Source organism: Crinia signifera, chromosome 1 (assembly GCF_055691185.1).
Source record: "Crinia signifera chromosome 1, ASM5569118v1, whole genome shotgun sequence".
Lineage (NCBI taxonomy): Eukaryota > Metazoa > Chordata > Amphibia > Anura > Myobatrachidae > Crinia > Crinia signifera.
This window is the reverse complement of record NC_139217.1, coordinates 143,178,075-143,202,699: the sequence shown is the minus strand read 5'-3', so window position 1 is coordinate 143,202,699 and position 24,625 is coordinate 143,178,075. Positions and strand designations below refer to the sequence as shown.

At 41.2% G+C, this 24,625-nt stretch overlaps 1 protein-coding gene across 1 annotated transcript in view; it reads right to left on the bottom strand.

The window, feature by feature from the left end:
* Positions 1-24,625, bottom strand: part of PRDM5 (PR/SET domain 5) — a 206,088-nt gene that overhangs the window by 152,200 nt on the left and 29,263 nt on the right. Inside the window, exons 3-7 of the mRNA XM_083174449.1 lie at positions 23,272-23,394; positions 9,211-9,400; positions 7,045-7,219; positions 679-771; positions 314-435 (exon numbers count right to left, since the gene is read on the bottom strand). Of these exons, the coding sequence (XP_083030575.1) occupies positions 314-435; positions 679-771; positions 7,045-7,219; positions 9,211-9,400; positions 23,272-23,394 (703 nt within the window). The remainder of the gene's footprint in view (positions 1-313; positions 436-678; positions 772-7,044; positions 7,220-9,210; positions 9,401-23,271; positions 23,395-24,625) is intronic.

Here is a 24,625-nt window from a genome sequence, read left to right as displayed (position 1 = left end):
TACCAATAAACTCAAAACGCGTTTCTCTCCAACCGGGATCATTCACCATCCTACTGTTCTGTAGGTCTTAGGGGAGAAAAGTCTGAACCTTCTCCTCAATATAAACCATTGCTCTTTCCCTTCTGATTTATTGTAAGAGCACACCTATTTATATTGTTTAGCAAAATCGCCCAGGCTTATTGACGTATCAATTTTGAAACTTGCATTTTGTTTATCAAGGTTATATAGACGATTAATAATATTTAACATCCAATGGATCTTAAAGGTCTATTAAAGCAAATGTACTGAATGGATGTATAAATAGATACATTACCTGTATGCACATTTTCCTTGTGTTTTTTCAGGGTATCTTTGCTTCTGAATCTTTTGCCGCAACTATCAGCCTTGCATATAAATCTTACATCTCCTTTGCAAGCCTCTCTGTGTTGTTCAAAACTGTGGAAAAGAAAATGGCACACGGAATTAAGGAACATAATGTGTTTGGGTAATCTGAACACTTTTTTTGTGCATGCTTTACAGTAAGAGATCGAGTAAACTCGTGCATTACCTAAATAGGAGGTAAGACAGCACTTCTTTTTCTTGGTTAGATGTCAAAAAAGAAGACTAGGAAGCTTGAAAGCAGGCATGCAAGAAGGAAGCCAGAAATTAGACAGCAGTTCAGTAATTCAAACATAAAACCTCAACGCTGAGCCGAAGGAGGTATTGCATACGGAACACTGATAACTCCCTGAAGTGTCTCCGGAGATGATATTCTCTGTGCACTGAAGTACACTAAAGGAAAGAGAACATTTTAGAGTCTGCACACACAGCAACAAAATGCTGTTTATAGAGCGGATTTTCAATTGTCACACAAAACACCATTGTCTATTAAAAGTCTTTGGGAAAAGTTACCATGTTTCAAGTTACAATTGTTTGGTAGCCCTACAAAGTAATTTGCTGATAAGCACATGTAACTTAGTTGCCTTCTTGGGCTTTATACACAATTCAGGGAAATATTTAATTAGCGTGTTAGGTGTTTTACCTATATAGTTAAGGGACATTGGTATAAATATGTGTAATAATAAATACATGTATTAGATCTATTAGAGAAATATGCGGATCAATGGTAGTTTTTACATCACCATGGGCCAGATGTACCAAGCTTCAAAAAGTGATAAAATAGAGAGTGATAAAAAGCCAGCCAATCAGCTCTACCTGCCATGTTACAGGCTGAGTTTGAGAAATGTCTGGTAGGAGCCGATTGGCTGGTTGTTTATCACTCTCCACTTTATCACTTTTTGAAGCTTGATACATCTGGCCCCATATCTTTATCTCTATTTGGCGCATTCACCCACATAAATGAGAATCCCTAATTCAGTCCATTACAGTAACAGAAAATGCTGTAAATGAGTAATCAGAATGAATGAATGAGTGAATGAATGAATGAATTATGGAATGAATGAATGTGTTCTTAGCTAACAAATCAGCCTTCATTCTTAAGTACTATTTAATAATTGCTTTGATTAAATATTATATAACAGCATTAGTAAGCACCATTGTGTAAATAACCAATTGGCTTTAATTAATAATATGAATTATTTTCCTTATTGTGAGATAGATAGGCTGGAATACAAAAGGGCATATTTATTAAACTTTATTATGGAATATCTCCGAAAAATTAGGTTTCTGATTGATTTCGCATTAATTATTGTTTGAAATTGAATACATTATCAAGGCTCTGCAGAAAAAAATCTATTTCTGAGTGCAGGAAATTACCAAGCTCCAGCTTAGCATTTCGGAGCTCTTGGATCCAATGATTAAAGCCATCATTAGGTGATGTTAGCTTTTGTTGCCTATATTTTTCAGTCCCTGTCCAATAACTAACGCTTGAACATACAAGGTCTTATAAATGCACTTGCGTATTTAGCAAGTCAGTTCAGGACCCATGCAGTATGTTAAATTACAGCGCTATTTACTCATTTAAATTTTTTTTTAAATTTCGCAAGGGACAAGCTCCTGTCATGGCCTGTTTGGATGCAAGAATTTCTTGATACATTAATCTGATAAATATTTGTTTTGTCTGTTATTTTGTCAATAGGAAATTATGCTTACTGAGGCAAAAATGCAGACCATGATAAATAGCCCCAAAGATAGATACAAAGGGGCCAAATGTAAAAAGGGTGTGAGAATCAGAAAGTGAGATACTGTATTTTTTTAGAGTATTCCCATTTTTTTTTTTAAGTGGCAATAAATTACATGGCAAAATCAACCTGTTTTTTTTTTCAGTGTAAATGATTGCCGTTTTAAAACAATGGGAAAACTCTCCCAAAATCTCTCACTTTCTGATTCTCACACCCTATTACATTTGGCCCAAAGAAGGATACCTATATAGTTAAGGGACATTTGTAGGCACAATAGGATACAGTAAAAGGTAGAGAAAACACTTAAGTAATATGTAAAGATTCTAAAATTAAGGTAGGTTACATAAACAAATATATAAAAAGTTATGGGACAAAAAAAGCAAAGAAAATATGTTAGTGAACTAAGAAAAGAACACAAAGATAAAAAAAAGAAAACATGTAAATCAAGGCCAACTGTAATAAGGAGAAGAATAAAGAAATGAAGCTGTTGAAATATGAAGAAATACTAAATCATCTTTGGAATGATTGGTGTAAAAATAAAATAAAAATAAAAAGTAATTTGCAAGGGGATTGATAATAAAAGATAAAAAAATAATAATAATAATCGCAGAATGAAAGACCAGGAGCAGAGAACTTGGTACTTTGATATCTACAATTCCAAGTCTACATTATCAATAATAACCTAAATGACCTAAATTGAGTGAAAGCAGTGCTATAATCATAATCCCTCCATCATAGAAATTACAGACCATACATTGTTCCCATGAATACCTATTTGTCAGACAGGTTAATATTTTGACAAAAGTACAGACATGCAAATCAGAAAATACATTCTGTTCTACATCCTTAACATGTGTGAAAAAAGTAACACTAGTAATACTATATGATAACACCTCTTTTCACAATGGATATAGGGGGTCGTTAACAACTGGCAAACGTGGCGATCAAATTTACATTTCTCATTACTCTGTTCGTCTGGTTCTGTGTATGAATGAATGTGACTGCTATGCTTTTGATTGCCCTTTAACAGTGTATCACTTTACTCTACCATGTTACTCTATATCATAGCCATATAGTTAGGTCGATATATGTTTGAACATAATTTTTGCTATTTTAGCTGTTTACCAAACAATATTCATGTTACAGTTATACCACTTTCACATCGCCGACACGTTTTAAAAACCGGTATTTTAAAACGGTAATTAAAACGGGTCAGAGCCTTAACATTGCCGCAGATTACCGTTTTAAATACCGGTTAAGTCTCATTCAACATAGCAGTCAGACCGTTTCAACCCGAACACGTCATGTCAACATTGCCTGTCATTTTAAAGGGGAGCTTGTGTTGTTTGCCTGAAATACCGTTTCAGACACATTGTACACATTCACATTGCTCAAAAAACGGCAAGGAACCGTGTAGGACTCTGCTTTTTACACGGTTCGAAATACCAGTTAACTTTAAACGGTAAATCGGCTCTGGTGCATTCACAGTGCAGGCTTAAACGTTTTAAAAAGGGAAAAAAACTGCAATTTACCGTTTTAAAAGTGCGATGTGAAAGGGGTATTATATACCAATATGGGGATAACGTGTACATTCAGCTTTTATTTGAGGATTTTCACATCCAAATTGAGACAAAGTTTAGGAATTACAGCTGTTTGATGTGTAGCCCCCTTTTTTTTCAAGGGACCAAAATTACTGTAATTGGACAATTGACTATAAAGCTGTTTCATGGACAGGTCTGGTCTTATTTTTTTCATTAAATAAAGCAGACAAAAGAACCGGAGTTGATTTTAAGTGTGACATTTGCAAGTTGTTGTTGTAAGTCACTAACATGCAGTCAAAGTACTCAATGCAATGGCACAGGCTACCCTTAGGATATAAAAAAAATACTTCCATCATAGAGGTGACGGGAACCTTAGGATTGGTCAAAAAACTGTTTGGTAAATTCTGAGAAAAAAAAAAAGAGAATGCACTGGTGAATGCTGCAATATAAAAGGGCTTTGGCTTTCACCGAAGACAACAGTGGAAGATGAACGCAGCATCCTTTATATTGCAAATTAAAAAACATCCATAAATAAATAAATTTAAGAAAGCCAGCCCAGTTCTGGGCTGCATTCTTTGAACAAATGTTACTAAGATTAATCTGTACCAGAATGACAGGAAGAAAAAAGTATGTAGAAGCTTATAATGCTTCACGATCCAAAGCATACCATAGCATTTATTAAAACTGGTAGAGGGAGTGTGACGGTATGGCCATGAATAGATACAGCCAGTAGCGGTTCCTACCATCGTGTTGGAGGGGGGCTGCTCCGCTCCTGGACCCCGCCGATCCCACTGCCGCTGGTCCAAGGCCAGTCCCTGCCGCTTCAGCAGCAGCCCAAAGAAGCCAATTCACGATCATGATGCCTGTACACTGCAGATGACAGGCCCAGGACCGGCACTATGCATGTGCAGACCCCGGAATCTATGCAGCCCATAGAGGCATCCCGAAGGGAGAGAACACCTCCCAATGGGACTGCCTTGGGTGACTGACAGGTCGAACTTCTCATAGGAAGTCACTGTCAGTGATAGTGAAACCAGTGCAGGCTCACAGACTTGTCAGAGTGCAGTGGTGGAATTACCGTGGGGGGGATACAGCAATAGTACTGAGCCACTTCAGTTTATTGATACAAGACAGAAGCAGTATGGAGTTATACCATACTCACATTCAGACAAATTTAGCAAAGTTGATTGGATGACGCTTTACAGTACAGATGGTCAATGACAAAAAAAATACTGAGAAAGCAACCTAGGAGTATTTAAGAAGTGGAATATTCTGCAATCACCAGATCTCAACGCAGTCGAGCATGCAACAATAATTGCACACAATTTCAGTAAAAGCCTGGCAATACATAACAAAGGAGGAAACCCAGTACTGCATGTGTTGATGTCCATGGGTTCCAGATTTAGGCAGTCCTTGCTTACAAGCGATTCTCAACAAAGTATTAAATATTGACATTTTATTTGTTTATGTTAATATGTCCAATTACATAAGTAACTGTTTATAAAAAGTTATAATTCCTAAACGCTTTATACTGTATGATAATTTCATTCAACCCCCTCTGCAATTTAAATGCATCACCACTGTTTCATTTCGGTACTTATATGTTAGTTGGGCGCCCACTATAGTTACTACGCTCATAACCCCACTATCCATGTCGGCATGGAATTGATTTTATATAGTGTGGCGAGCGCAGCAAGACACTGTGCCTGAAGCGTATCGAGCATAGTGAGCCCCGCGAGGGGACACGGAAAACTAAGCAAATAGCTTAGTGAGCGCCCAACTAACATATAAGTACCTTCATTTCAAATCCATTGTGATGGTGTACAGAGCCAACATTAGTGAAATTTTGTCAGTATCTAAATATATATGGACGTAGTGAACTATGTATTTTATCGGGCAATCTAATTAAGTGGATTAAATTTAAAATGATAGATAAACATTGGTGAAACATTGGGAAAAAGTTTGTCTTTCATTTCCAATGTTTTATCTGGGGTAATTGGATACCCCCCCCCCCCCCTATTTAAAAAACAATTAAATGTGTTGTTTTAAAAAATATATTATAATACCATTGTTTTTACAAATATTTCAAACAGAATTTTGGTCTGCGGCATAAGGCATTATTCCTGGGCAGTCAGAACTTTCTGAGATTGGCTGGTGTTTGTGCATTTTCCAGATTTTAACATAAAAATAGAAAATCTATAACAATACAAAAACCACCACAAAGCATGTATAGCTCCATCTATGCAATTATGTAGAGAAATAACATTCTCATAATACAATATTGTATTGCTGCCAGATATGTCTTGGATGTCCTGCTTAGTCTTAGAATGTATGTTTCCTTAAAACTCAAAGAATAACGAACATACAAGAGATAATTAGACACACAAGCCAACACAAGCAATAGAGTTCAAAGTGACTTGGGATGTTGTATTTATATACTGTATTGTACGCTATGGGCCATATGCCAATTTAGACACCTGTATAAGTAGGATGTTCAGGTCCATACAGTAGGCACGTGTTTTAGATGGGTCATTCAGAAATGTACAATGCCAGTCGATTTGCTAGGACAGTCTATCATCATCGTCAACATCATCATCATCCAATATTTGCACAATATTGCTACTATATCTGTGTCTTGGTATGCATTATTTTTGCAATTTAACCTACTTTAAAACCAGTGGCAGATTTTACCTATGGGCAATCCTAGCAGGATTGCAGGCCCCCCCGTCTTCCCGGTATAATCCACCACCCCGCTGCGAAGCCAGGTGAAGTCTGTGAGACTAGAATGGCTTCCTATTGGAAGTCCTACCTGCAAGTCACCCGCATGACAGGCAGACCCATTGGGGGGGGGTTATTGTTATAAGCAGAGGGATGGCTTTTTGTAGGTAGTCCCTCCCTGGCTTAGAGTTAGCCCTAGCCAGCATCTATGGGCTGCAGCCAATGCAGCCAAGAGAAGCCTGGCGTTTACACATGCACAGTACCACAGCGGCTACTGTACATGCTCTGGCCCTCTGTATTTCAATTATACATGTGCAGGACCACAGCAACGTGGAAGGTACAAGGGACTGGGCAGTGCGCTCAGCAGTAGCTCCCCCATCTATACCCAGGTAGAACCCACCACTGATGACAACACACATTCACACCACGATTCCATGTCTCAAGGTAAACCTAAGGGCAGGAATTGTGTAATTCTACTAAGGTGCCTATAAGTGCATACATTCTATGGGCATGGGCACAAAGAATTCTTGCAAGAATAAGCTCTCATTAACCAGCATGGGTACTCTGCCTTATCAGCCATCAGAATATATAAGTTTAAGACATGAATTGATGAGAGAGAAAGATGACATAAAGTAAGAAAAAAAAAACACATTTGAAGTACACACTGTCGTTGGAGAGCCTGTTTTACTGGGAACTTCTTCCCACATGTTCTGCATTTGAACTCCTTCTCCTCACTTGGCTTCTGATGTAAAGCTTGTAGATGTTCTGCTAGGATTTCCTGACTTGGAAAGCTAGATTCACAAAGTGGGCAGTTGTGGTCATCTTTATATTTACAGATCTCTAAAAAGTTAAAGGAAAAAAAATCACACACCTAAAGAATATGCAATATGTAAACAAGCAAGTATGCCAAGTAAAATGCACACTATGTACCGGTACAATATATGTGCTAAATTGTACATGTGTAGTGGTGACCCATCAAACAATCATCTGTTACCTTTAATCAATGTAAAACTTGGGAACATAGCAGCAGCAAATGTATTTTTTATTTTTATATTTGAGGTATTTTGTGGATACAAGAGGTCTCCAGATAGAACATTCTATACCTGTATCTTAGGTCCTAAAGGAGTATAGCAAATCAAACAGAAAAATGTAATTCTCTGTTACAATTGTTTATCACTGCTACCCAGCTCTGGTAATCAGAAATAAAACATGTGCCAATGATGACCCGCTTTCCCTTCAGAAAAAGTGAAGCTTCAGTATAAAAAAAATGGATTCAAACAGAAATATGAGGTCACATAGCAAAAAGGAAGACAGTGGTTCAGCCTCAAGCTGGGTTGGTAGAAAGTTAACCAGATAATAGTATAAGAACGAAACCTACGTATGCAGTCAAGGCCACAATTTAGGTACAAAGGGCCCACTTTAGAGATGGAAGCAGAAAACATCACTGCTTTGTCTTTGCATGTATAAAAATGCTAATGCTACAGGAGGCTTCTGCCATTTGAGTCTGTGGGCCTTATTCTAGTTCACTCTTTCTGACAAAATCCTTCTTAGATGGACAAAACCATGTGCACTGCAGGGGGGCAGATGTAAAATGTGCAGAGACAATTAGATTTGGGTGAGTTATTTTGTTTCTGTGCAGGGTAAATACTGGCTGCTTTATTTGTACACTGCAATATAGATCTCACTTTGAAGTAAAACCCCACCCAAATCTAATTCTCCCTGCAAAAGTTACATCTGCACCACCTGCAGTGCACATGGTTTTGTCCATCTAAGAAGGATTTTGCCAGAAAGAGTGAACTAGAATAAGGCCCTGTGCTTGGAGATGCAGCATCAGATCACCATTGCACCACTGCACCCATCGGTCATAGTGTTGGCAGTATTGGTCATCTGAGTAAGCCGAAGCTTTCTCAGATTGACCACTGGAACTGCTCAGCAGGGTCCAGTAAATCTGCATTGGAAAACACATACTGTGGCCTCAACACTCCTGGAAAACAGGAGTGTCACACCCCATTTTTAAGGAATGTGTGTCCCTCCCCATCCCGGAATGGTTCTGCACATGTGCAGGTAAAATTAGTTTAAAAGTACAGTAAATGGAAAGAGCTGGTGGAGCAAAAATGAACAATGTAGGCATAATCACTAATCTATTTTTTGTTATAAATTCCTTAATTATGTCCACTAAACCCTTCACTTATCTAACAAGTCCTCAATCATGAACTGCCGCTGACTTGATCATACTGTTTCTGTATTTGCAGCGCAATAGGCTCCACCCAGCATGCGCTACTGGTAGCAGGGCTTCTGAGGCCTCACAGAAGCCATCAGATGGTTGTTAAATGTCAGAGGTTGTAATGTTGTTTGTGATCTAGTCGACAGATCCAACTTCAGTGTTCTGGTTTGTTTTCACTTTTTGTATCTTGTTGTTTATGTACATTTACTAATATATAACAAAGGCTTTTTGCAAGTATCATGGGAGTCGGTCCTACAGGGATCTTCTACTGCTTTGGTCCACCACTGCACTAGTTAGCACTTTTGAAATTATTTCAATACAAGTAAGATTGAGCCTCTAAGTAATCTTATGCCTGCTGTGGTTAACAAGGGTAACTCCAAAATGTCAGAGATAAGTGTTCACAGCTCTCCCTTCCAAGCAACAATGTGACACTGTGCAGGAGTGAAGGACTCTGAAATGTTTGTTTTGAAAATGTTCATATCTACTTGCACAGAGGCATTAAAAAAAATGAGAACCTTAAACACAGAGCTTAAACTGTACAGTAAGAACTGTAAATAATGGTGAAATTCAGATGACAGGGCTGTATAAATAATAGAATAAACTGTACCTGTTTCAGCTTTCTCCACAGATGGCAGAACCTCTTTAATGCTTTCTTCATCTTCTCCTCTGGTAACCACGCTCACGATTTCTTTGTTCTCTTCTTCAGCTTCCTCCATATCACTGTCCAGGTAGCCAATCAGTAGTTCAGTGTCAGTGTCTATGTCCTCAATAGCCAAATAGAAGATGTTCTCTCCTTCCTATAACATCACAAAGAGAGTCCAAAATATTCAGCAAAATAAAAATCAATAATAATGTCAACTAATATACAAAATGCAATACAATGAATTTGGTTTATTTCAGTTCCAATCAGCTTCTTCCTTACTCATGAGTGAGCATGGCTTTATTTCTAACCAATACTTAATGCTTAAACAACTGCCCAGTAATAAAGAACCCATTAACTGGTGTCTAGGCTTGTGTTTCATTGCTAGCATTTATACATGCAGAATTAGACTGGATTACAAGAATCTTTTCATCTAGGCCCTGCACAATTCAGAAGCAAAAGAAGTCTGAAGAACTGGTCATTGTCTCACATGAACTCACTTTGGGGGCTGGATGACATGTTTTGTGTAATAACACCTCTCCTTTGTTGCACAAGGACATGGTTGATATCATCACAATGTACCGTAAAAACTATGTATATACATTAAAAAAACAGTAGCCCTTCCAACCACTTAAGCCAGTGGTTACCAAACTGGGTCTGTGGCATCCTGTAGTCAGTCACTGCAATTGCAGTGCCTTGAATTGGTGTCACAGGATCAATTCAAATAACTTTTGGTCAATGTAATATACAAAACCAGAAATGGTGGCTTTCAATCATAAAATATATGGACAAAGATAAACAAATCTTGTCCTTCACCACATAACTTGCTCTAAGAATAACATATAAACACAATTTACTTATTTTAATATTTTTTTCTACATTTCTCAATAAGAAACTTTTGGCTAGGGTGGCCAATGCCGGGATCGGGATCGGCGGGATCCCGGGATTTGGCCCCCAAAACTCCGGGATTTCAATCCCGGGATTGGAATTTCCAATCCTGGGATTTCGGGATTAGACTGCGCATTTGCAGTCTAATGCCGGGCAGCGTCTGAGCGGGTGCTCAGCAGCTGCCCGGCTTCTCCCGTCCTGGGCAGTGCGGCTCTGCGCAGCGTGCCGACATCAGAGGTCACGCTGCGCAGGCCGCATAGGATGTCTCCATGCTGTGAGCTGTGACTGACCCCGGCACGAACACCCGCCCAGCCATAGACCAGACCGCCTGCGCCCACCTGCCCAGCAGCGGACCAGCCCACTCCCCATCATCAACACAGCTCGTCCTCCCACGCGGCTCCATCTCCCCTGCTCGCCCACCCACCCGGTTCCCGGCCGCACCACGCAGTAAGCAAATATGCGGGGCGGCCGAGGCGTGTTTTTTATATTAGGGAAGACAATCTCGGGATCCCGGGATTGGGCATTTTTCAATCCCGAATTCCGGGATTGAAAAAATGCCCCGGGATTGGCTTCCCTACTTTTGGCCTAGGGGCAGCAATGAAAAAAAAACCCTGACATTCTTGGTTGCCATCACTAAAAGGAAGCCACCGACTTAAGGCCTTATATCTCCTTTAATTTGCAGAATTGTCTTTCTTTGGTTAAGACATGCAGCCTTTGAAAACTTCAGTGTATTCTCTTTTCTTATTTTCTAATTCTCAAGCTTACCAATGTGCCAGAACAAGATAAAGGAGAATATATTTGGCATTATTGAAATCAAGGGTAGCAAGAAGCAAGTTTTTTGTCAAAGGTGTCATCTTTAAAATGTACCCCACTGGGAAATTTCCCAAAAGAGAGATACAGTGATGGTCTGATTCTGGTTCACTCGCAAAAGCAAATTCTCTCTAATGAAGAAAACCATGTGCACTGCAGGGGAACAGATGTAACATGTGCAGAGAGAATTAGATTTGGGTGGGGTTTGTACTTCAAACTGATATTTATACTGCAATAAAACAGCCAGTATTTACCCTGCACAAAAACAAAATAACACCCAAATGTAACTCTCCCTGCACATGTTACATCTGCCCCACCTGCAGTGCAGCATGATTTTGTCCATTAGAGAGAGAATTTGCTTTTTTGCGAGTGAGCCAAAATCAGGTCCTGAGCATGTGAAATAGCCCATACGAGAAGCGCCTCAAGCTTGCTAGGGAGGGATCATTAGATGCAGAGGTGGAACTCTGGGAGGCAATGGAGTCATCTGCTGCCGGGCTCCTGCTTCCAAGGGGGCACCTCTCCTCCCCTGCTAATTTGCATTAGTTAATTTAAAGCATTCAATATTGCTTCTGAGGCTGACTCCGCCTCCTAGCAAGACCATAGAATTCACACATTCTTTATTTTTAACATAATATACATACATACATACATACATACATATTTATATCTATATAAGGCGGTGTGTGTGTGTGTGTGGGGGGGGGTCACTAATATTTTATTGCCTCCGGGCACCTGGAGTGAACTTATGACACTGATTAGATGACATTAACTGTTAGTGGCCGGCCTCTTCATTTTGGACAGTCACTATGGAAAAAGGTAGAATATTTCATTTGTGTTGAAACTGCAGCTTCCTTTATAATTCTATGAAAAATCATTAAAAATTTCCGAATACAATAATAGGACCCACAGACACTTTTGGACAAACCTGAATCATCTGGAAGCTGTGTTAATACAAAAATTAGGACTTTGATACTCCCTAGAACAAATTATTATTTTTCAGTCTCATAACTGAGGTGATTGTGCCGCAGTAGGAAAGTGAAGTGCCAAAATAAATATAATCCCATTATAAGTCTCTGTTCTCCTGAAAAAAATAGGGAAACCACTAGATACAATATCAAAAGAAGCCGTAGTAGTTTGTTCTGTTTATATACCATTCCAAGATCAATAATCTTTCTTACAGCATATCATATATTTTCTTATCCAGGGCAAGGAAGGAAGGCTGAAGCAGATGTCTACTTCTAAACTCACGTCACTGCATTTTCTGCTGCATTAAAGCCTTGGATGACAACCAAAAGAACAAGAGAAAATAATGTTTACCAAAAAAAGGACTTCCAAGAGATCGAATGAATCCAATTGTTTGGATAATTAGACAACTGTTAAGTGAAGGGTGATCTAACTGTGATGTAAGTCAGCCATGTTGTGAATTACACTGACATTTTGCAATACTACAGTTTGTTACTCAGAACACAGGACCCCATGCTATTTAAGGAGGCTGTTTCCTAACCTATTGTGTACTAATAGATAAAATCCTTATAGAACTTGTGCAAATGGCAGGTGTTGAACTTCTAAGACACCTTCTCCACACTTTCACCTGAGGCTCTGGAAAGTCGGTATTGGTGGGTGGTGGTGGGAGCAGTAAGATGATGTTTTGCCTAGAATGCCGAAAAAGCTTGCACTGCCCCACAGACTGCTACATGCACCCTTTTTTCTTTTCCTTTCCTTAGCTTTACTACCATGAGGGGTGTGGCTAAAGGAAAGGACAAATCACAAGTTCAAATTACTTAATTGTGAGTAGACTGATTGAATGTGAGTTGAAGCTCTGGAGGGATTACATCATTTTTGCCATTTTTCCAGGGTTTTGGCTGTGTGAGCTACTAGATGGTACAGCAGCATTTAAAAAAATCCACTTAAATTCACCAATGTTTTCAGGGTTTTTACCACAATTTTAATGCATTAAAACCCGCACGCCAGGGTACTGCTGCAGGGGGTATCGCCTGCAAAAGCTTTTCTGCACAGAGCTTTGTGAGGGTTCCATCATGGATCACTCGCAGCTTGCCCTGTGGCCGACACCATCACTCTGCCCATGCGCAGAGGGTCTCCCAGGTCACAGACCCAGAAGTCCAGCGCCAAAACCGCACTTTAATAACTGCTCTTATCACAAGAGCTGTCCTTTGCATTAGTAATCGCATATGTTAGTGAATATGAGATAACTAAGAATGTGGTAGGCGGCAAATGCCGGCAATGTTTGACATGGGTGTTAGTGCATCTCCCCGAGTCTGATTTATGCATCAGATCATTTGCATAGGCAGTACATTTAAATAGGGTGTGCACCCATACAAATCTATAGAGGAATACCCTGTGTAATGAACATGTCTAGCACCAACTAGGGGCTAGCACCATTTCCATGATGCATAGGCCATCTCTCATCATCATGTTTCTAGAATCTCAATCCATCTAATGTCTCACCCATATGTTTCCTTCCATATCTTTATACCTTCATTGAATCCCCCCAATACACAATTGTCTCTTTACTTCGTAACGTATTATGTCACACAGTAGTTCCCCCAATTCATATTATGCTAAATAGAACTCTTCTCTGTATTTTATATAGTACTGCCTTGCTTTGACTTTCCATCCTCTGGAGATACAGTATGTAGGGCACAAAGCGAATGGTGCTGATGCTGAATTACTCTTGTGAGTCAGAATGGATGACACACTGACAGAGAAAGAATGTAGGAATTTATACAGTATGTCAGTTGTGGGGTGGGTTTTGGGCCCCCCTGAGCTGCCTTGACTGAGGTGTTTCAAGGCACCACAATGTAACACTAATTTTAGCACTTTATAGTACTTTATTTGTTTAATTTAAAAAAAATTTCACAAAATGTGTAACTCCTGTAACACTCTTAGTAGCTGCTTTCACTTATGTAACACTATTGTGCTGCCTTGGAGTGGTTTGGTTGGGCTGGCTTAGGCATGTCCCTTACAAATCCATACAATGTTAAGGACTTACTCCATGATGTGTTATGCAGAAAATGCTATCTAGATGGAAAGTGTGTTGCAAAATATATTACAATTAGTAAATACACACTGGGCAATTTTGAGCTGAAAGCCACTCAAAACAGCAAGTTTGAGCAGCTTTCAGCTCAAGGCCACCCAGTGTGTATGGGCCGGCGATGAGCGGTGAGTAGTGATGTGCACTCCTGCATCATCGCTGGGAAAGCAGCTCATCTGCCGCTCATTGTGGATGGCTTTGCATAGCGCTGCGCTATGCGAAGCCGTCCGCCCCCCTGCTGACAGCGCTGGAGCGGCTTGCACTGATCGGCTTTCTCCCCAGTGATGACAGCGGTCATAGCTGTCCATACAAGATGGGCATAATTGCCAGAGCAGGCCTTAGGCATAGGCAAACTAGGCAAATGCCTAGGGTGTTTGGAATGCCTAGGGGCACCAGCAGCTTCTGCTGATTAAAATGATATTCAGCATGCCTATATTCTGTTTGTGAGTGAGGCTGTATCTGCATATGAAATAGTGTATTCATGGAAATTACTGTAACATAGCATTCCGTATGCAGGTACAGCCACAGTCGCACACAGAATATAGGCATGCTGCATATCATTTTAATCATCTGAAGGTCTTTGTGTGTCCTGATCACATAACAATGCAAATAAGATGAATTTTCAGCATAAAAGGCACCCAACGTTAACAGAACTGTCCAGGAGCTGCATGGCCTATTGAGGCAAGATCCAAACATCTGTATCCAAGCAGAGGTCACAGTGTTAGTGGCTGTGCAAGTGCTGTCTGGGGGTGGGTTGGTTGTGCAATAGTGTTCAGCATATGTGTAAGGTGGCATTATGTGTGTCATGTATAAATGCATTAATAATGTGTGACATATGTGTAACAGGCATTATGTGTGTCATGTGTATAAGGGCATTAATAATGTGCAACATATGTTTAAGGGGCATTATGTTAATAAGGACATTAATAATGTGTGTCATGTGTAAGGGGCATTACTGTGTGGTATTATCAGGGTTGTCGAGAGAAAGGGGTTGGGGGTACAAATTACCCAGACCAAAGTCTGATGAAAGGGCCCAGTGGGGGCCCGGGCCCCCTCCCATTAAGTGACAGCAGCAGCTGCAGCTCTTCTCCTCTGCCCAGCACACACTGCTTGTGCTGGGTTGCAGTGTGGCCATAGAGGTGCTTAAAATACATTATTTTCTCAGGATTTTTTTCTAAGGGTATAATGTGAATAATGTGAGGAGTAATGTACATATGGTAAAGTGGTACTACTGTGTGATGTAACGTGAATAAGGGACACCATCGCATGATATAATGTGTATAAACTTGCACTACTCTGTGGCCTAATTTGCCCCTTCCCAGCAAGAACACCCCTGTTTGGGCTGCGCACTGAATGTGTGCACTGTTTCTATTTAAAATATTGCAGGTAGGAGCAACAAAATGATGACTGCTATGATGAGGGTTGATGGTGCTGGGAAAGGTGAGTAGGGTCAGAGGCGGAACTAGTGGCGGTGCTAGGGGGCACCAGCCAAAATCTTGCCTAGGGCGTCATTTAGGCTAGGGCCGGCTCTGATAATCGCCCAGTGTGTATTGAACTTTAGTAACATTTTAATAGTGCACCTGCATTCTTTCTCTTTGTGTGTGGCAATACAAGTTTCAGCAGAGTAGCACCTCTCATTAAATGTAGTTAGGGTGTGCAGTCTAGGGCCTTTCCCTATATAAAACTCACTCACACTGTAAGCTCATCGGAATACTGGTTGTAGGTACCATTAAAATGCAGACAGATGTACAGTAATTACACAGTGTTGCTGTAAATTGAGCTAAACTATACTGCAGGTCTAGAACCACTGTACATGTCCCCTGTGTACAGATGTATTTATTAATTACATTTCAAGATCAGATTTTTCTTGATTTTTCCTCATTTATCTCCGTCATTAAATGCTGGGGTAATACAAAGCAAAGCCACTTTCCTACTAGAAACTACAAAAAAACAATCAATCATACTACTGGCTAACAATTCCCTGACATACAGAAGAAGTGACAACGTCATGCTTAACTTCCTACAGGTGTTTAACTTCTATGACTCCAGTGACCCCTGAAGTAAAAGCTATGTCAGGGAAATTCCATGCAATGTCTATAACAATCCCTAGTTTCTCAGTCACAGTAGCAAATCTGATTCCCAGGTGAGCACTGGAAGAACCACAGCAATACAAGGCATGTGAAGGAAAGTACTTTTAAATGTTTCATGTAATAAGTACTACAATATATGGTATACAAAATATAAATAATACCCCTTATACACCAAAAATGCCTGGTCGCACCCAGGTTTTTGATCCCCGCTTCAAGCCGGGTTCGACCCGCCGTTTGCTCCCTTTTACACAGCCACACCCCCTAGCCACCGCTTGGAGATGACGTCATCTTCAAGCGCCGATCGCCGCCGCCGGGACCCGGTCCGCTGTGTTGGGGGCAAGCCCAGCACCAAGGTAATCTGCTGGGCTGCCCCAGCCCCCATGCACCCCCCCCCCCAGCCCTCGTCTAGGAGGTGAATGGATGCCATACACAGGCATCCATTCACCTCCTCCGATGCTGTGGCTGCTGTCTGCAGAGCGTGGCAGACAGCAGCGGAGGCTGTGTGTGCCCCCCCCATCCAACCTGCAGATGCTGCGGGCTGCAGGTTGGACGTCCCCCATTCTTGTAAAGATGACCCGGCGTTCCTGTTTACACCGCCCTCTACCCAGGTCCTAGCAGTGTTCTACCCAGGTCAGGACCTTGGTAGAAGTCCCGTGTAAAGGGACACAGCGTGATCCATTTACACCACCGCTGACCCGCCGATGACCCGGGTTTTTGCGGCGGTGTAAAATGGGTATTAGTTGAGCAGGTCTCTGGCAGTGTATTCTTTTTTATGTTTGATACAGTATTTATTTTTAGATAAAATATTTATAAAGAGCCAATAAATCTTTAATAAATACTTTCTATACTATTCACAAAATACTTAATTATCAATAATGCAACAAAATTACAAATTGTAAAGCGCACCAAATTCCATTAGTAGGACTCGAAAACATATAGAGGCTACACTTTGCAATGTAGGGTGTTACCTGACTTTTATTTATTAATGTATTAATGTAGTTTTTTCATTATCTCTTCCTCGCTGACTTCCTCCCTACTCTGCCACCCAACACTTCACCCCCAACTGCCACCATCCTTTTCACTTTTATTATTATTATCATCTTTAATTTATACGACGCCACAAAGATTCAGCAAATTAGTACAAGTACAGTACATGGTAAATAAAAGAAAATTGTATCAGCGGACACTGACGCAATTATAAAATTGGCAGAGATATATTCTAAGAAAAGCATATGAGGAGAGAGGGCCCTGCTCATGAGAGATTACTTTCATTCCATGTCCTAAGTGTTACACCATCCAGCTATAGGATAGATAGATAGATAGATAGATAGATAGATAGATAGATAGATAGATAGATAGATCGGCTATAACTAGGGGTGTGCAACATGTGCAGCTCTGTGGGTACCACAGTAACTGTCCCACGGCTCCTACTTTGGATAATGGGGTACCAGGATCATTGCTGCAGCGCCACCTGCAAACACAGAGGAGCACCCTGCACTCTGTGTAGCTAAAAGCAGCATTCTCTGGACCCCGTTCATCATTGCACTTCCCCCGTTCATTATTGCACTTACTGGACCTGCAAGCACTACTCTTTTGCCCAAGGTCATGACATCATGGGCGTGACATCATGACACTCTGTAGTCGGAGCTGCACTGGGAGCAATTTAGCTAGGGATTAAGTTGCCCCTAACCAAAACATTATCATCACATCCATGACATCACTGCCCTCTTCATGTTAAGGCTAACAGATTACCAAAGTAACACTAACCGAAACCCCCTCCATCCACCACCGCAAATGTATTGATAACCCCCCCCCCCCACACACACACACACACACCAGTTGCAGCTGGTCATTGGCCTAGCAGGGCTCTCATGCACCTATTGGGAAATCCACAATTGATTTGAGCCTTGTTATAGATCTGTACATCACAGAAGCTCTGCACTCACCATGTATATATTACTGGCAATACAAAGGGCGGTATTCAATGTGGATTTTGGCGATGTGCAGAAAATCCTTTTAGGATTCGCTGCACATTCGCCACTGCTCACTGCGTTCCGGAGCCTCGCCGGCTCCGGTATTCAACGAGTCAGGGGCTCGCTGCCCCTGACCGCCGAATTTGAGCTCCTGCGGCGAACGCCGCAGGAAGCCTGAGGACGGTGGCAGGCAGGGAGATGGAAGTCTCCCTGCCTGCCCCAGAACGTTTGTAGGGGGGAGGTGGGCTCCCCGGGTGCCAGGCTGCACAGGCTGCCCCCCGGGGGTGCCAGCAGGGGACCGGGTATATTAACTACACCCGATCATGCATATGTAATGATCGGGTGAAGTGAATATATGAATATCTAATGAGCGGCTCGGCTCCCGGCCCCCTGCTGGCTGCTCTGTGTTGTTTTTTTTTTTATTAAATATATATTCATGTGCTTACAGCACATGAATAAAAATAGCATGCCCTTCCTCAGAATAAAAATCCTGATTTTTTGACACCAAATGAAAAAAACAAAACACTTTATTTTAAAAGTTCACCTTCCACTTCACCATAAAAAGATAGCGATTGCTACTCGGTGAATCATGGCGAAAAAAACCTTGAAATGTATTCGCCATCTGGTCATTGAATAGGGTTTTACCGTTTTAATCAGAAATTCGCCTTACAGCACAAAATCACCATAAAAACCTGGCGAATCAGCCTCATTGAATACCGCCCATTGTGTGATGAATGATAAGCACCCCCTGCAGGATGCAGCATGGCTCACCCTGACTTAACCACACCACCAGCATCAGCAAGTGCGTATGCATTTGCCAAATGACAGCACACCGCTGGGTCCTCGCAGCAGGCAATAACACCGCTGGCCATAACAGCCCAGTGTGTATGGGGCTTAAGGCGACCAAACATGCTGAAAATTCCATATCTCCTCCCTATGTTTAATGACACTGAAAACCGGATTTTAATATCTTTCAAAAAAATGAAACCATCAAGCAGACAGCCTAATTCTGTCCTTCCTATATCCTTGACACAAATTCTATCTTTGTTTTCTGACTTGTGTTCCATTACAAGTTAATCTTCTCTTTGTAGATAGAAAGACTGCAGTAGATTTGCTGTGTACACCAAACAGTTTAGGAATATGTAAATGCAAGTAAGAAGCTTATCAAGAGCCTTCTCTTTCCCATAGAGTTCTTCTATGTGTGTCTGCAGTACTGTGATAGCTGGGCTAGATTATGTCAGGATAACTTTCTACAAAGGATGAACACTTACTGATTTCACATACATTATTAATGATTCGTTTCTGAGAAATTGTGTCATGTATATACCGTACATCAAATTGGCTAAAACAAGAATATTTTTCTATAAATTCTGAATTAAAAAATGTACATATACACTTTTATTTGGATTTTTTTCCTAAATAACGTCAATATCAAGAGATAAGTAGAGAATGGACTTTAATCTGAGAAAGTGTATGCCCAAGTACCCCTATTTGCTACATATGTTTTTAGTTTACGGTGCAGTGGAGTTGCCTCATGCTGGTGGTTCTAAATATTAGTAATGACGCGCTAAAGAAAACATGCTGGCTTTTTGGCATGTCAGATGGAAGCTTGATGCCACCATCATTTCTATGCAGTGTACATCTATTTGCTGTTCACACTCAACTGCAAGGCCGACATACTGAAACTATGGCGCTGATATACAGATGTATGCTAATGCATTCTTAGCTGCTTTTGTGCAAAATTATGCTCAGTAGCCACCTGGGAATATAGTGAGACGTCCACTAGTAGCTTTGCAGATCCAGGCAATGGCATGCAAATATGCAGGGATTATGTTTAGTCTGTGGAGCTGAAGGTTTAGGGCTAGGTTGTGGGGAGGGAGGGTTAGGGTTAGAAGGGGAAGGAAAGTATACTTACCTGACCATTGTCAAGATTCCCTCAATCGGGATGCCTGCATCGGTATTCTGACTGCCGACATCCCCGCCACTAGTCATCTGTATGTATGCAACGTAACAGGGTACGTTTTGCAGGAGTAATCTATGTGGCTGTGGGAGTATTTAAAAAAGGAGTGGTTCAAGAAATCCCTACGTGCACATAGGGCATTTCAAAAAGGTCCATTTGGGCCGGATTACGCATCCAGAACGTTTTTTTTTTTTTCATTTGTGAGCTGATCTTGAAGTGGATTTGGAGGAGTGGGAAGTGAACAGCCCCACAAAAGATACCCTTATGTGCACATAGCGTGTTGCCCTCAGGTCAGTTAGTGCTTCTGCGTCAGGCGGTCAGACACAGTAGAGACGGCATATACACTTTATATACTTCCATTAATATCTATAGAAATACAGCGCAAGTGACAGTCCATTTTGTTTGGAGGTTTTTAGTATATGAATGTAGAAGATAGGTCAATGTCAATTACAAAGCTAGACTACTGAATTTGTATAGTGCACTGTAGTAATGGTTCAATGTTTCCTTTATTAATGAGCAGGGTGGAGTTTATTGGTGTGGATTATAAAGATAGACTTGTTGGGAAATAAGTTTAGATTTAGAAAACAGAACTGTGCAGCTACTTTACTTGTTTTTAGGGTCAATTCAGATATTAAAAAAAATCAAGTAAAAACTATGCTAGCCAGTTAAGGACTTTGTAGGGGATTCAGAAAGTAGCAGACGTCAACAATAGAGAATTGGAGAAGGGATGACACTCTTCTGCGAAATGTAGAGGTCAGAGTGAAAACCTACCCTGTGCAAGTCTGCGAATGGCTTGCGAAAACAATTGCAGATCGGCAGCCATCTGCAAATCCATACGCAACTCATTCAACATCTAAAGATTTTCCCAGTCCATATCTGCGACAGTGACAGGCTGATCGAGGACAAAGCTGACGTCACACACCCTACCTAAAAACTAAACATGGCTAAAACTGAACTTCTAATCTTCCATCCCCTGAACATCCCCTCTTCTCCCACTATCTCCATCAGCATTGGTGAAACCGAGATCACCTCCACCGACCAAACGCGCTGCCTCGGTGTCATCATTGACTCCTCCCTCTCTTTCACCCCCCACATTCGTGCTCTCTCACAGTCTTGCCGCTTTCACCTACGCATCAGACCATTCCTCTCCTCTGACGCGACCAAAATTCTCATTCACTCTCTTGTCATCTCCCGCCTTGACTACTGCAACATCCTTCTCTCTGGGCTACCTCTCACCCGCCTCGCACCTCTCCAAACCATTCTTAACGCTGCTGCTAGGCTCATCTTCCTCTCCCGCCGCTCTACCTCCGCCTCCCCCCTCTGTCTATCTCTTCACTGGCTCCCCATTCCTTTCCGAGTTCTCTTTAAACTCCTCACCACCACCTACAAGGCTCTCTCCTCCTCCACCGCTCCCTACCTCTCTTCACTGATCTCTATCCACACTCCCTCCCGTCCTCTTCGCTCCATCGCTGACCGCCGACTGACCTCTCACCTAATCACCTCCTCCCACTCCCGTGTCCAAGACTTCTCTAGCGCTGCCCCCCTGCACTGGAACAACCTCCCGCCACCCATCAGGCTTTCTGATTCCCTTACCTCCTTCAAGCGCTCCCTCAAAACCCACTTTTTTCGACTAGCCTATCCCTCCTCCTAACCTCTTTTGATCCTCCTATCCTGCCTCTGTTCCCCTCCGTTCCTACTTATCCTATTGTATTTCGTTCGTCCACCCACCTATTTTTAGTATGTTAACTCTTATGAGTAGGGCCCTCCTTCCTCACGTACTCACCCTACCTCTTTACCTCACCTGTCCTCCTGTCCTGTTCTTCCCTTCCTCTACTTCATCTTCAGTCTCCTTGACAATTTTGACACCTACTTCAGAACTGATGCTGATTTAAGTTCTACCAGCTATACCCCTATTTATACTGTATCTTTCAACACACCCTGTACGTTACCCTGTCATTTGTTTTTTGTTTGCTATGTACGGCGCTGCGGACACTTTGCGGCGCCTTATAAATAAACGTACTACTACTACGCCTGCATTTTCTCTGAAACTCCTACAAAATTAACGTTACCAACCCCAAACGCCGGCTTCCTGTCATTCAATTTGCAAAGGGATTGTGAATAGAGTTATTGTTGTTATTTGTTGCTGTTTGGCCTTGTGCACGCTTGCGCAGTCATTCGATAATTGATCACCTTTTGAATTCGCACAATAGCGATCAGCTCTAAATAACCCCCTTCCTTTTCAGATTGCATTTGTTGGATTATAAGGTATTTGTGAGTGCTTGTTTTTTTGCTATTGACAGCAACATTCCCTAGAAAGTGCAAAGCTTTTAAGCAAACCAAAAAGAATAATTTCATAAAAAGTACACCAAAGAGACCTTCTATTGGCTATAGACAAAAACAAGCATGGCTTCTGTTCAAGGGTAACCCATATAGTATTAGTGCACAAGGTTCATTTGGCACCTAGAATCACCAGGCTTATGTACGTCTCTGTACTGGTTGGGGACACCTGTGCGGTACAATAGGAGAGAATGGCTGCTGCTCCTTTCTGCAATGAATAGCTACAGAGGAAGCAGTAAAGGCAGCTACTGAGCATTGTGCAACCTTAGCAACTGCAGCTCCGGACAACAGAGCTCTTCCTGTCCTGTTAGTACTTTGTGTGTGTATGTGTGTGCATGTGTGTATGCTTTGTTTGTGTATGCATGTATGCTGTATATTTTATGTGTGCATATGTATACTGTGTGTGTATTTGGTGTGTATATGTATGGATGTATACATGTTTGTATGCAGTGCGTGTATGTATGCTGTGTGTTGTGTGGACAGTATGTGTGTGTACTGTGCATGTATGTATGTTGTGTATGTATGTATACATGTGTATATCCTGTATATGTATGTGTATATGTGTGCTGTGTGTGTTTGTGTATGATGTGCATGTATGCATGGTGGGTGTGTATTTGGTGTATGTATGCTGCGTGTGTGTGTGTGTGTGCGTGTGTGTATATGTTGGGTGCCTCCTTGTCTTAAGTACCCTGAAACCGGCTTCCTGAAACCTTAATCTGGCTCTGGTTAATGCCGCACTACTAACTCAATTCTGAGTTGGATTCATTCAAGGTCACAAGCTTCTAATAAAATGCTTAATGTACTGACACAGAGTTTAATTTAAAGTTGACTGCAAAGTTGCTCCTTTTGCATATGAGCAAAGATGTTTCTCTAAAGACATTAAACAGAACTATGTCAAGGTATTTAGCAAACACTGACCTGAATAGCTGCCAAGTTCTTTTGCTCCTGGGACGGTGCTTCATGGACGAAGCGTAGCCAATTGGAATGGCGTGGATTTGTGGCATCTAAGACATACAGTACTTCTCCTTTGTTTCCTCGAACCTAAAAAAGACAAGCTTTAATCATTTAACTACAAATGATTGTTAGTAAGAATTTTAGAAATTATAAGCTGTGCTTAAAACTGTGTATACATCAGGATCAAATATAAGAAACAAGGTCAAGCTGAAGTGTAAATTGAGGGTCTGTTGAATTGTACGGGGCAAAATCGGATCAATAAACCTGATGACTGTGCACTTTTCCAAGTGTGCTTTCATTGCTGACCATCTACAATGTGCCTTGTGCCAACTATACCAAAGCACACATAGGCATACTAGACTAATAATTAAATCAGAGCCACCTATTAAACACATGAAGAACTGATGAATCAAGTGGAAGATGACCAGAGGATGGCAGTAACATAGGAGAAGTCTTAGAATTGGGAATGCCATTAGGTAAGAGTGTGGACTGAGCTGAGGTGAGAGATGTAGGAGGAGAAGAAGCGACTAGATCCTTAAGCTGGGGACACAGGAGACAATAATGTGTAACTGCATTCCACAGCATGGTTCATGCTAGTGATATCCTCTGTTGTCCTGTATGTACAGTATAAACAACGAGGGTCATCACTAATGACCTGGAGGAGAACACATTGTTAACCATATAGTGCATACACACTAGATGATATTCACAGAAATATCATTAACGATATCATTATCATGCATATCATTTAATTTATTGTCTAGTGTGTACACACCTTTAGATTGTGTGGTTAAATAGTCTAAATTGGATCCTATAGGGGAAGGGAAGCCAATGGAAGAGTTGGAGGAGAGGTCAACTTAGACTAGAAAGATAGGAAAATGAAATGAGCAACCACATTAAGGTTGGATTTAAGAGAGGAGAATCAGGAGAGAGGAAAACATATAGTAGGTGGTTGAAAAAGTCTGGATGTAAAATGATTTTTGTATATATGGTATGACCACACTCAGATTGCAGAACTGTGTGCTTCTTTTCTGTAAAGCACAGCATATAACAACAAAGTAACTTTATGAACACACCAATTGCAAAAAAGAACAGTAAGTAAGTAAGTTCCAGCATTTACTTCCGCTGGAGATTAAACAGTGCTTTCACTTGCAGCCATCAGCCAGTTTCCATAGAATTTGCCCAATGCTTTAACGTTACAATCATTTAAAAGATAAAACCAGTTTAGATTTGCCTTTTAGATGATTGATACATACAATACATACATATAATTGACTTGTGGTTGGGATGCCGGCATTCATTATACCAACGCTGGCAT